At 38.5% G+C, this 14,083-nt stretch overlaps 1 protein-coding gene across 2 annotated transcripts in view; it reads left to right on the top strand.

The window, feature by feature from the left end:
• Window positions 1-12,832, top strand: part of KAT2B (lysine acetyltransferase 2B) — a 65,910-nt gene extending 53,078 nt beyond the window's left edge. The window contains exons 14-18 of one of the 2 annotated variants that reach the window (XM_074945666.1): window positions 1,826-1,940; window positions 2,667-2,703; window positions 2,975-3,038; window positions 3,136-3,220; window positions 10,521-12,832. In XM_074945666.1, the coding sequence (XP_074801767.1) occupies window positions 1,826-1,940; window positions 2,667-2,703; window positions 2,975-3,038; window positions 3,136-3,220; window positions 10,521-10,714 (495 nt within the window). In that variant the 3' untranslated portion in view covers window positions 10,715-12,832. The remainder of the gene's footprint in view (window positions 1-1,825; window positions 1,941-2,666; window positions 2,704-2,974; window positions 3,039-3,135; window positions 3,221-10,520) is intronic. The other variant, XM_074945667.1, reaches the window with a different exon arrangement.
• Window positions 12,833-14,083: the final 1,251 nt, after the last annotated feature.

Here is a 14,083-nt window from a genome sequence, read left to right as displayed (position 1 = left end):
AGACCCAGTTTGGGAATATTTTAATGAAGTTCCTCTACCTGTGAAGAATATGTATTGAGGCTATAACAATCAACAAGAATGCACTTTTATGTAGAAATCCATGATTAAATCAAGTCTTCCTGACTAGTGATTTAAATCAAATCCACCCTGATGTAGATAACTATAGTCATCCCATCTGATTGTGGTAGTATATTTCGTGACATTGAACTACCTGTATCTATTTAGATTTTTCTCACATTTTGCCCTTTTGAGCAAAAAGTTTTTCTGCACAGTAGCTAACTTTCAGAACCTCAGGGCAGCTTGAATTTGACATATATGCTGTGTATTACAAAACATATTTTTGAGCTAATCAGGCAGCCAGATGAAATTTCAGATTTCTTCTCAATTTAGGTATCTGTAGGCTATATCCTTTTTTCCCCCCTCAAAAAATTCAGCCCAAGGATAACATTTTCAAAAGCGACCTGATCTGCACACAGATTTTGTACCGATTTCTGTTAGAGATGTGATCTTTTTTTCCCCCAGAGTAGTTATGCTTGAACACCTCTGGTGTGGGTACAGTTATAATGGTATAAAGATGCCTTATGCCAGTATAGCTGCTTCCCCTTCCTACACGGGAATAAACTGTTTCGGTATAAGCACCTTCATACCGGCATAATTGCAGCCATACTACAGGAATTGTACTACTTTATCTATACCAGGATTGTTAAAGTATACAACTTTTGTGTGTACACAAGCCCTTAATCTCCCTTAAGCCTATTTTCAAAGGTGACTTAGACACTTAAGTCATTTAGGTGCTTTTTAAAATTTTACAACTGGTCTGGGTGCTTAGTTATTTTATGCGGTTTTCACTACTCACCTTTGTTTAAAATGTTTCAAAGGCAGTTGAAGTGTCTCAGTTTGAAATAGATTGAAATGCTCCATATCCAGATTTTTCTAGTTCTATCAGCTTGTACAGAATTTAAGCTTCCATTTAAAGAATTGGGTTGTCTCCTGTGGCTGCAAAGAAGAAGGTTCTGAATGTGAACCAACACACTGCTGTCTGGCATAGTCTGTAAATAAACAGAAAACAATAGTTCTGGGAGGAATGAAAAATCCCAAATCACCTTGATGACCTGTTGTCTTTGAAGTCTAATTAACATGACTTAAATGTCAAGATTAACTATTAAAGAAAACTATTGTAATTTAGAAGATATTGTGATCACTAACTAATTAAAAAGGTAAGTAAATAACCAATATTAAGTGTCTTAAATGTATAAAAGAACAATTAAACAGGAAGCAGTCATCTTGACCATGACATGTTTGAGAGAGAAAGTGTAGTTAAGCATTTTAATGTACATCAAGAGCAGAAAACCAAATTACTTAGAACTGAGATAACCAAAGGGAAAAAAATAGAATAGAATTTATCTTCCAATTGGGGCAGTCTCTTGACCTTTTTATGCATCAGATTTTGAACTGAATTTGTGTCTAGACACAATCTAGACTTCCTTGGGGGGAAACATGAGTAAAATGGCAGCTCATTAATATAGAAGCACCTTCCACAGTTTAAGATTTTGAAATGGAACAGGTTTTTCTAAAATCGGGAGTATAAACAGTGTTCTCATTTAGTAAAACATTTGTTGATGGGGTCAATCCTGCATTCTTTGTGCACCCAAAATGCTCACTGATTTCAGTGGGACTCTGTGAGATCAGGGGCCTGTTATGTTTCTCACTGCCATGGTTTTCTTTAATGTTCTACCACTTTGCCTTTGAGCCAGTCAACTACTTTCCTTGACTTTCAAAACTAAAATTGTGTCGTCCCCCCCTTTTCTCTGCAATATTATTACAGATCATTAAAAAGCTGATTGAAAGGAAACAAGCGCAGATTCGAAAAGTTTATCCTGGCCTTTCCTGCTTCAAAGATGGAGTACGACAGATTCCTATAGAAAGCATTCCTGGAATTAGTATGTACCAACCTCCCTTTGTTAATGTGGAGCTACATCAAAACAGACGAGGCCCAAGATTAGAGAAATTTGAATTTGCCAAGTATTGTCTTTTTAACAGGATTCAATTATCCTATTAATCTGATATAAGACAGGCTGGATCTGTTTCTAGTTCAATTGTTCACTTCTAAGTCTCTGGCTTAGAGACTTCCCTAAGGTATTCTAGTGTAGTGCTTCTCTACATACATTTATTTAATTCTGCCCCTTTGTTTTGCTTCACAGTGCAATCGGCATTTTCCCTCTGAGTCCATCTTATGTCTACAATTCTAGACCACAATACAGACCTGAGCTAAATAGATACTCATTTGAATCAGGGCACAACAAAGCTACAACCAGTTATTTTTTCAGTTGTCTGTGTAATATATTTTATGTCCATAGGAAATTATTGTGTCGAATCATTTTTACTTCTATTTTCTTTACATAGAAGAGGCTAGATGCAATGATAAAAGATGGTAAAGAATTTTTAAAAAGCAGTGCATTCCTTGTAGAGCATGTTACAGTATACCTGAATGTGTGGTATGGAGGAAATCAAATGGGGTGGGAGCTAGAGAGCTGTAGTTTTATTAGCATTAGTCTTTAGAAAGCGTTTTATTGAGGGAGTACTGTAATTTTATTAACTTTTTAGATTCATATTAACTTTCAACCTGAAGTAGTTCTCATGTAATGTTTAATTTCGTTGGTGTGCAGGAGAGACTGGCTGGAAACCAAGTGGAAAAGACAGAGGGTAAGTACTGCTTGGACAAAGGGATAGTGCTGATGCAGTTTGGGAATCCTTTGAGAACAAACGTCTCTAAACTGAGTAACTTTGAAATATTTCTTTCCATCTATCACAAAACGGAGATAAGGAAGCTGCTGTAGAATAGCTCTTGGGTCTTATTTTTCCATTAGTGATAAAATGTTGTAAATTGGTGAGTTGCTCTTATGAAATGTATAGCATTGTAGAAAATGAACATAAGAGATAAAGCTTATCTTCTTTGTTAATATTTTCTTTCAAGTAAAGAACCCAAAGATCCAGATCAGCTTTACAGCACATTAAAAACCATCCTGCAGCAGGTGAAGGTGGGTATTAGTTTTAGTTTACCTACTTTAAAGATTTTGAAATGATTTCCAATATGGAGTTTCCATATTAGATACCTTACTTTTTTCTTTACCAAAGAGCCATCAAAGCGCTTGGCCCTTCATGGAACCTGTGAAGAGAACAGAAGCTCCTGGATATTATGAAGTTATAAGGTTTCCCATGGGTAATGCCATTAACATTTTTAAAGTATAAACTTACAGATCTCTCTAGCTGGAGACATGTGAGACAAGTATAGTCATCAAGATTTATTACAAACGTTTTCTAATGTATTGCTTGCAGTGCGATAGTTTGCAACTCAGCAGTTGCAAAAATATATTGCTATCAGTTGAAATGTATGAATAGTTCGTAACCTCAGTGAAGCATCTATATTATGTACTCCTGTAAGAAAGCACAAAATATTACAGTACCTGAGAGGCTCCCAGCAACCTCTTACACTGGGTCTGTTCCAGCACCTTTTAGCTGACTGTATGGGTTAAGAAACCTTTGGAGTATAATCTTACACAAAGGGTAATTTGTCATTGCATATTTTGTTGTGTATTTTTATCTAACTTGTTAAAAAACCCAGAGACAACATTTCCAGACTCACCTAAGTGACTTAGAAGCCTCGGTCCTGTTGTCCAGTTGTGCTGGAAGAAAGACAGGAGGCAATGGGTTTGGTTCCATTAGGCCAAAACTTTGTTCGTTTGAAATATCTGGGAGTAGCTGGCAGTGAATTGTACAGCGCAAGTCCTCATTCTTTCCTTAATCATTTTTCTACATAATACCCAATCTGGTCCCAGCCATCATGCTGCTGAGACCTCTCCCCTCGTCTGAGGTGAAAGGGAGTTATGAAAGGAAGGAGGTCACCTCCCTACTATGCAAGACGAAGGAGCCTCAAACCCCCTTCCTCAGCTCCTTTAAGGGATGCTTTCCTTCAAATCCTTTTCCAGTCCATTTTATCCAGTAACCATGTCCCTTCCATACTGATTACCTGCACTGGACATCTGCTGCAAGTTTTGTGTACCAAGTTGCAACATTATAACCTACCCTCTCTGCCCCACTGTGTCCCAGACCTGCTGTGGGGAAGGCAAAAAACCGCAAACAGCATAAAAAAGGGCCTCTCTGTGACTGGCTGGGTATAAATATCCTCCCCCACTCTGGTCAGCAGGAAGGGCAACAGAGTGATGGTCTCTTGACTTGGCCCCAGTTATGTCCTGCCCTCCTGTCCGTCCCTCCTCCTCACTCATTTAACTTGTAATTTAAATTTAAATCAAGTGCTTGTTTCAGTTTAAGCTCAGCACACGTGCTAATTATCATAACCAGTCTTACCACATTTTTATTTTGAGAACTTGAAAATCAGGGTGTGTGTTTTTTATGGCCCTTCTATTGCAACACAAGTGCTAATGAGAAAAAAATTGAATGTTTACATTGCCTTTGGCTGCTATGCTTTACAATCCTAGATAGTGATTCCATCCTGTTCTAAACTAATGCTTATTTGCTTTGTGGCACTACAAAACTAAAACTGAATCAAACTATGCATTCATTGCCTTACAATATCATTCCTCCCTCTCTTACTGCTTCAAGTCACGGCATTTTCTCTTATGATCGGAGAACAGAACACAACTTCATTGAGACCACTGTTGGTATCTCTGTGAATCAGTCTGTAGGGCAAAGAAAGCCCTCTGTTTGGCTATACCGAAAGGACAGGAGACACTGGATGTGGTTTCATTTAGGCCGCAACTTTATTAACAACTGGCTGGGTGCACCTGGCAGATAAGAGTGTACAGTGCAGGTAACTCTATGACCATTTCAATGTCTGCATAGGGTGGGGGGAGGGCTTCCATCAGCCCCGCCACTTTTCATCCTGGTCCCCAGCCAACTGGCTGCTGGGTCCTTAAGATCCTCCCACCTCGAATGAGGGTTAAAGTGGGCTATAATAAGGGGTGGGAGTGTTCGCTCCCTGCTGGGCCAGACAGAGGGTAAAAGTGGGCTATCAAGGGGGGGAGTGGTTGGCTCCCTGTCGTGCCAATCATAGGCACTTCCCCTTCTGCCCCACCCCTGTTTCCGCTCCTTTAACAAACACCTGCTTCAAATCCTTTACCAAACCATTTATCTGATCACTATGTTCTCTCCCTGCAGAGTACATGCACTGGGCATTCGTCCCAGGCTTACAGAATGAGTTGCGACATCACAACCAAACTCCTGTTCTATGCTCACTTCAACTAAGCACCCACCCCCACCCCCCAAATGTGCTGTGGGGAAGGTGACCCCTCCCCCCCCCACACTCTCTCTTGGCCAATCTGGTGGTGAGGAAAAATTGCTTTTCCAATCTCCCCTACCCACACCCCCACCCCAAGAAAGGAGTCTTTAGTGCAGTGCCCACAATAGATCCTGACCAAACTTGGTCTTTCACCACTTTTATGGCTGGGAGGGTGGGTGCTGCTCTGCCTGGTCCAGATAAAAGAGAGCTTTTCCTGCTTGTCTTGCATCTGTGTACGCCCCACTCTTCTGGTCACCTGCGGGGGATGAGTCCGCGTGCCCAGGCTAACCTGCTCTGAATCTGCAGCGACGTCCATGCCTCTGCCCCTTAAAGAGGTGTAGTGCTTCCCCCAGCAAGCCAGACAACACCCCTGCCACCACAGGCTTAAGGTGTGGTGTGGTCATTCTAAAGAGTAGAGATGGCAATACCTAGCTTTTCTGTGGAGTCCTCGATTAGTTATTAGGAACATACCCACCAATCTGGCTTAATGACTATTGTACTGAACTAATCCTTTCCATATAGGAAATATATGTGTTTGTATAAAATAATAATCACCTTCCAGTATCCTCTTAAAGCAAAGGTATTTCATTTTCTCTTCTCTACCAGTGATGAAAATGAATGCCATATTGCTAAATATTATGAACCTGCTTTGTGCACAGAGGTTAGGCCACTATTTACTCGGAACAGTTTTATGATGATAAAGCACACTTACTGCCTGGATTGGCAAGCCCAAAATCTAAATATTAGCCTTCATTTTTTAAAATGTCCCGTGCTGTGGATAAAATAAGCAAACTCTGTCAGCCTTCATTTTAAGGCGAAGATAAGTTTAGCTTCCCAACACCAAACAACTGAAAGCTCAGAGTTTTTGATTTGTGAGCCTGCACATTGTACTGTCCTCCCTCTGACTGCCAATATACTGACACTTTAAAAAAATCATCATGTGATTGAACATATCAACAATGATAAAAGATAAACAGCCCTCAGCTTTGTGTTTTTTCTTGTGTGGGATGAATGTGTTTTGCCAGATTTCTACATCCTTGCGTTATCAAACGTAAAACGCTCACAATAATGTTCTCTTTTTTAAAAGTTCCTGTGACGCCTAATTGCAACATAGTCTATGGGTTGGTTTTCTGGTTTGGACGTAGGTTTTCTGACTACGTCCAAAGGCAGATCTTTCTCCGAAGGTAGTCCCAAAGATAGATAACTAGCCTGGGTTTATCTGGTTTCCACTGTTATTCCGAGTGCTTTTGCAGATACTTATTTTTCTAAACTTCATCATTTCTAAATGGTGCTGCCTTATTTCATGTGATTTTTCCTGTTCACCTGTGGTAGTTCAGGGTGCATGACTAAATGGAAGACACTTCTAGTTTTGCTGGTCATAGCTAAGTTTGATGATAACGTCCCTGTCAGATGAATGGGGCCAATTCTGCACCACTGTTGGAGCTAGATTATACTGTTTGATTTCATGACAAAAGAGTGTTATGGTTAAACTAGTACAACCTGTTAATCTTTTTCTATGTGCATCCTTTGTAGAATTAATACCATTTATGTTTTTCCCCAAATCAGTCTGAATCCTAAAGGTACCAGTCATCCCCACGTGAGCTGAACATGATATTAGCCTGAGGACTACGTTTCACAGTGCTGTGGCCAGGCCTGCACGCACAAGTTGTGCTGATTTAACGAAATAAGTTTAGGCAGATTTAGCTACATCAGTGCAAGGCCGTGTGTTAGACCCTCTTAAATTGGCTTAAGTGGGTCAGATGTTGTCGTAGGCCAGGTCCACACTAAAAAGTTAAGTCGACCCAACTACTTCACTCAGGTGTGAAAAACCCACACCCCTGAGCAATGTAGTTAAGCCTACCTAACTCCCAATGTAGACAGCGCTAGGTCAACTGAAGAATTCTTTCCTTCACCCAGCTGCCACCTCTTGGGGAAGTGGATTAACAAGAGTGAGAGGAGAACCCCACTGTTTGCTGTAGTGAGTGGCTACACAGCAGTGCTGCAGCTGTTCCTGTAATGGTTTAAGCGTAGACATAACCTAAGCTAATGTCAGCAAGCAATCAACTTTAGCTAAATCGATACAGGGTACTCTTAATCTGATTTAAGAATGCCCTCAGAAGGTGGATTGCACTAATCTGACTAAATCTGTTTCTAAACACATTTACTGATAAATCAGTTCAACTTTTGTCTGACAACGTCTGAGTGTCCAGGGTGGGAAGAGCTTGACTTGTATACAGCTGGCATATACTACACAATTCCTAGTTTTTGTGAACTCAAGGTTCAGTGCTGCCAATATTCCATGTAAGAAACATGGTGTTCCCTTCATTTCTCCAAAGATGTGTACCTCCTTCAAGGCCCAGAAAGGAGCCCTAACACTGCTCCAAACCCTTGTAGTGGTAACACATTGCCTTCATGCTTCAGTTCTCTTCCCACCGTCACTTACCCGTTTACATGCTGAAATGTCCTCAATTTGGTGTAACGAACATATTGGCATACTTTTGTGTTACATTTTTGCATATTCCTACTTATTGTGCGCTGTATCTGCTTGTAAATTTGGGGTCACTGGTAGAATTGATTTACATAAAATGTTTTATTACTTTTGGCAGTGGCTTTGGCTTGTAGAATCAGTGACTTACACATTCTAGTGGCTGTTTTTCTCTTTTTCCCTACACTACATTTGCCATTAAGAAAGTGGCTTTTCCTTATGTGAATTTCTTTCCAGTAGCAGAAAGCTGAGGTCTGACATCATCCTACTGGTATTTTCCCCACTGCCAATAACATTCATAGTCTTCCTTCACAAACTAGATTTAAGGGCCTTTGGGGATCTAGCTGGCACTTAAAAATGCTATGCAGCTCTGTTTTGACATAGGCAAAACTGTGGCCCAAATAGCAATTTGACCGAAATCTGAAAGATACACTTAATTTGTGTAGGTGTGTGTGTATTGTTCACACATGTCTGCATTAATTTTTTCTACAATCTAAAGACGTTTATGTCATTGATTTAATAATGCGTTTCATAAAAATTAAAACAGAGATTCAGCGGAGATTCTTTCACAGCCAGGCAGTCTGTGTCAGCAATTTTTATTCCTCTCTCTCTCTCATTGATTTGTATGTTTTATTTGGGTGGATATTTCATTATGTTCAACTAAATAAAACATACAAATCAAGGAGTTTACAAATCAAGTTTAGCAACATTTGAAACGTCTCCCTAAACTGATGTGTGCTTTAGTTATTTGTGGATTGCTCCAGAAAGAGAGACATGAAATCATAGCTCAGTGGTTGCTTTGTGTGTGTTATATGCAGACTGTACAAATATTGTTATATCTAATTGGGAGGAAAAAAACCTCTGAGGAATTGGGATGAAAATGTTGACTGTATACTCAGATAAAGAACCAGTGTTTTAATGACTTTACCCATTTTTAATATATGGAAGATGTCCATTAATTAATGATTTTTGATCACATTTACTCATTTAATGAAAAAAACTGGTAAAAATGGAGACGAAAGTGTCGCTGGATTACTGTCAGAGAGACAATAAAATAGTTTACTTACATGTATGGTTGAGTTACATTCTGCTAAAGACAGTAGGAGCTTGCCTTTGTGAAAACTTTGTCAGGATCTCAAGCCCTGGCCCCAAAAAAGAGCACAGGTGTAAGTAGGACAGAAAGGTCACAGTTGTTAGGTGTTAGATAAATGCAGTGTTCCAGGTTGTTGGAGGTACAAAATGACAGGAAGTGGATAAGCCTTTGTCTTTATAGTAGTTGTTACTGAGGTTTTTTTGCTTCATTGCTATTCATAGGTGGAAGCATAAGTGTTTTGTTAGCTGTTGCTTTTGTAGAATGCTGTGCAACAAGACTAGCAAATGGCAGAATTATGCAGCTAAGATTTCCAGGCTATTTGTGGGTACTCAGCATACCCATTCTTCTTTTCTGAAAGAATTTCACATTAGTCATAATTCACGTAGGGCGTGTCTCTTGATTGGAGTGTCCTCTTTTTTGCAGATCAAAGGCAGAAGGACGGGTAAAAAAAGCTCATAGTATCTTTATTTCTGCAGGGTCTGATACTAACACTCCACTGTAACTGAGACATGAATGTCATTTTTGCAGCTGTGCGTTCTTCTTTAGGGATCTCATGGCTTTACAGGGAATGTGCCAGCATCTCCACTGTGAGCAGTGGATTATGCATGGTCCTTGGCAATGAGTAAGATTTTTCTGGTGCACTGATTAGATATTTTATTAAAATATTAATTTTTTTCTTTCATGTTTCTAGAGCCTGCACTCCAGCACTGCTATGATATAGCTGTGAACTGGAAAAGCATTCTGGCTATATGGTTATACCAATGCACACAGCAAGCATGTCACTACCTCTGAATTTTTATATCCAGTACGAGCATCTCCAAAATAGAAACAAGGTTTTAACAAGACCTAGTGTTGAACTATGGATTGTAAGATCTAGATGTGTGTTGAGTTCATTGACGTTTTGTGAGCAAAAATAGTGGAGGACTTTCGTCACTTTGTTTCAAAGCTGCTGAACAGTAGACAGTAAAATGCACTTGCTTAGATTGCTGAAAAACAGAAATCTTGTTTCATAAAAACGCTGTTTATTTTACTTGATTTTCCTCTTCACTAAAATATAAAATAGCATTAGTGATTAGCTCTGGGCACAGTTTATTACTTCTATGCACTTTTACTTACCATATGTAATAGAGAGAGGTGCATTCTTTGCTGTATTCAAACTGAATGGCTTATGTTGATTAACCTGATGCTGGTTTTGTTAATGCAGATGCCTAGAAATTACATGACAGTTTGAACTTTTTATTCACATACTGTAGGGCCTCATCCTTCAAGGTGGTGAGCTCAACTTCTGAGGTTGAGGAGACTCAACGCCTTATAGGATCAGGGCCTTACAGAGACAAAGAAGAGTATCAGGAGAACAGCAAGTATGCCTTAACCTATACATTGAGACATTTTAGGCGCTGCAGAATTGCATTCATTGTTAGTGGAAAAGATGCCTATGTGACGCAGGGCTTGATCCTGCACTCCTGTTCAGTTTTGCTATTGACTTCAATGAGAGCAGGATCAGGCCCTAAGGGAATAAAAGTAATTAAGAATTAGTAATTTTCCATTGAAGAAATGAGCTGATGGCAAAGATTGCGTATCCCAAGCACTGTATGTGTCTTTAGTATTTTAGGAATCAGATTGCTAATATTTTTTTTCCTGTACAGATCTGAAAACCATGAGTGAACGACTCAAGAATAGGTACTACGTGTCTAAGAAATTATTCATGGCAGACTTGCAACGGGTCTTTACAAATTGCAGAGAGTACAACCCCCCTGAGAGTGAATACTACAAATGTGCCAATATATTGGAGAAATTCTTCTACACGAAAATTAAAGAAGCTGGATTAATTGACAAGTGACAATTGTTTCTTTCAGCCAATCCGTGTGCCTAACTTATAGGCACAGTATGCTATTCACCTTCATGTAGATTTGGGACTTAACACATGTATGTTCAAAAAACCTCTGTGTATTTTAACTAGCACTTTTAAAAGCCCTTTTAGTTTTGCAAACATGTATTATACTGAAGTTACAGAAAATGTTTATTTTATTAAAATGAAGCTTTATAATGTATTTAACATTACTTTAAAATTTCTTTTGCATACATATTTGCAGTATGGTCAAGAATAGGCTTTTTATTGGATATCCCCAAAACTTTCATATGGGAATTTGCACATGTTTGGGGATTTGGAATCAGAAATTCCCATGCAATGAATGTTTTAGCTTATCTAATGCAGTATATATTTGAAGAAGTTTTATTTTTTTCCAGTAAAAACAAAATATTAAGGGAAAATTACAATTTAAGAGGCACTGAAATATGTTTTGTCTCTACGTTTCATTGTAGAGTCCTTTATATTATTTTTTAAAAGAAGCAGTCAGCTAGTTGAGACGCTATGAGAGAGAAAAGCAACTTATTCTGGAAAGGAATTGCTTTGAATCTTTAGGAAAAAATCCTATATAGATGCAAACTTTTCTATGGATTTTGTTTTTGATAAATATCTACCTGCAAATAACTTGTGATTTCATAACCACTATTTAAACAAAAAATCATATTGACTTTGCTTATGCAGGACATAAGTTCCCCAAATAACTCAAAAACTGTGGTAGGCATATACTATAGTCACATACTTTACTTTAGTAGGGATATGTTTTTGATGTACTTCACTGAACTATCCCATTTCCTGGTCTTTTAATTGATACATTCTTTAGAGTTCCCAACACAGATCATGAAGACTGTTGCTTAAGTACATACCAAAATGTTACCATATCACAGCCTCTAGTTTATGTATTTGCCTAAACTGGATTTTCTACTAAGTTCCGCTGTAAACATTTTATTAATTAAAACGATATTTAGAATATTTAGACCCAGGAGTATATTTAAAAAGTTACACAGCTCATGTTAATACATCATAAGTATCAAATCAAGCACTTCTGTGTACTACTGCTTACACTACATATAGGAGGTACTCTTACCTTTCTAATAGAGAGAGAAATTAATACAGTCCAAAAAAGAAATTGTCACTTGACATTAATTTTGTAATTGAAATTTATAAACTGGTTTTATGAAGGCTCAACTTTAACTTGGTGTTTTTATATGTACAGATGTTACATGGCAAAGTGCAGTAGTTATCAAGTTGAAAATAACTGAGTTGTGACGGAACATATTCTTGCAAAATACCTGTGCAGTGTTAAATCACAATTCTATTCAACAAGTAGATGCCAGAAATTAGTTGGAAGTAGTTATTGTGGTACTAAAGGTATTCAAAATGTTAACATTAGAATTGCCTCAATGCTTAATATCTGAAACCAGTCTGAATTACATTTAGATTTATAACTATAAAGGTACAATACAAGAATTGTATTAAAGCATCCAGTACTATAAACTGTATTGTAAACTGGGCCTACAGATGCACCTGTTGAGCTTGGTATCCTGTGAAAGTTTGTTATTTTCTTAGTAGATTTTCTTACTGTCTTTAAATCAGATTGTCTCTTCTATATTGAAAGCATTTGTTTTCTAATTTAAAAATTAATATTTTCATAGATATTGTGCAATAAAGCTACAGTAGGATGTGTGGTTTTGCAAATGCTTTAACAGCTGATAAATTTTACATTTGTAAAATTAATATATTGTACTGGTACAGAATAGTTTTAAATTATATATATATATATATACATATATATATAAAAATCTAATTATTTTGGTCTCTTATTTCAATAGATGACTGCTCTGAAGACATTTTATTAGTTCTCACATTTAAAAAAACACACTGAAGCAATTTATATTTTCTTGTATTGAACAGAGATTTGCAAGGCCCAGCTATGCAATTCATTTATCTGCCAGTTGCACTGTGGGTAGCTGCTCTAAAGTTAACACTGCAGGCCAATGAATTCATTTGAAGTGTAAAGTCTGCAGAATCGGGCCCTTCTTCACGAAGAGCAATGAAAATTCCAATAAGTCTGCAAATACAGTATATGCACTATTCGAGCTGAAACATTCATGTTACAAGTGCCTGTAATGGTTTGAATAAATCTTTATTGGCTTTAGCTGTTTAGTAAAGTTGACAGTCTATATTATTTTTATTTGGGTATCTGCTCTTGTGTGGTTCATGATAGTTTTTGCCCTCACAAGAGCCATTTGCTATCTTCATTAGCTCCTGGCTTTTGATGTGTGTGCCATGAATTCCCTTGTCTAGATACTAGAGTACCTAATTTTTGGATTTTAATTCTCTTCCACTTGGACACCACCTGTGAAGAAGCAGATGGTGGTAGGTACAATCCTTCTGCTGGGCTCTGTGCAAGCTGCAGATTATGGCTAACTTTCTTAGGCAGTCCTAGATAAAGTGCAGCACTGCACTAGTCCAAGCTCAAACACAGGCGTAACTTCCAAAAGAGTGTAAAAGCGAAACCGTCACACTGTTGAGAGTTGGAACTAATTAGCCTTGTCCCTATGTGACACTTGGTCTGCCACTGTGTGTAAGTTGTAGCTCTGTCAGCACTTTGGGTTATGTCTATACTGCTATTAAAAACCCACAGTTGGCCCATGCCAGCTGACTCAGGCTCATGGAGCTCGGGTTAAGGGGCTGTTTAATGGTGGTGTAGGCATTCAGGCTCCAGCCCAAACCCAAACATCTACACTGCACTTAACTTAGTAGATAAGCCAGTGAGCAAGCAGGTGCCTTTCAGGACCAGCCTAGCGAATCATCTGGGTAATTTTGGAAATGATGCAACAGAGCAGAGGGTAGGGCCAGGTTCAGACTCTTGCCTGCAGTGAATCCTACCTGCTTCATGCATAGGAATGGAAAACGTATACATAATTTCCTTTCTGCTAGCAGCATAGCCCTCAATTCTGGACATCTGGGTTGCTTTCCCCTCTCTGCAGCTCACAGAGACAGATCCAGTGTTTTGGCATGACATGGTCTAGTCACACCCCCACTCCTGCTTTTAGCCAGATGAGTTATTACCAAGCTGTAAAATTTGCATAACATCATGAACAAATATTCCAGAGATAAGATGACTATACCCATTAGACCAAGGAAGACAGTCACATGATAATGATTCCACTTAATACCTGACGCCTGACTCATGAGCCATCCAGGGAGGATAGAATTGTGGGAGAGACTGCTAGCAGGAAAAAAATAAAAAAGGAAATTTCCTATTCTGCAGCCCAGCATCTCCCCCAATTCTGGGTATCTAGTACAAGTGAGCGAACAGATATAGGGAGGGTTATGAAG

This window comes from Natator depressus, chromosome 2, assembly GCF_965152275.1.
Source record: "Natator depressus isolate rNatDep1 chromosome 2, rNatDep2.hap1, whole genome shotgun sequence".
Classification (NCBI taxonomy): domain Eukaryota; kingdom Metazoa; phylum Chordata; order Testudines; family Cheloniidae; genus Natator; species Natator depressus.
The sequence above is the reverse complement of the archived record's forward strand: the minus strand, read 5'-3'. Positions and strand labels throughout refer to the sequence as shown.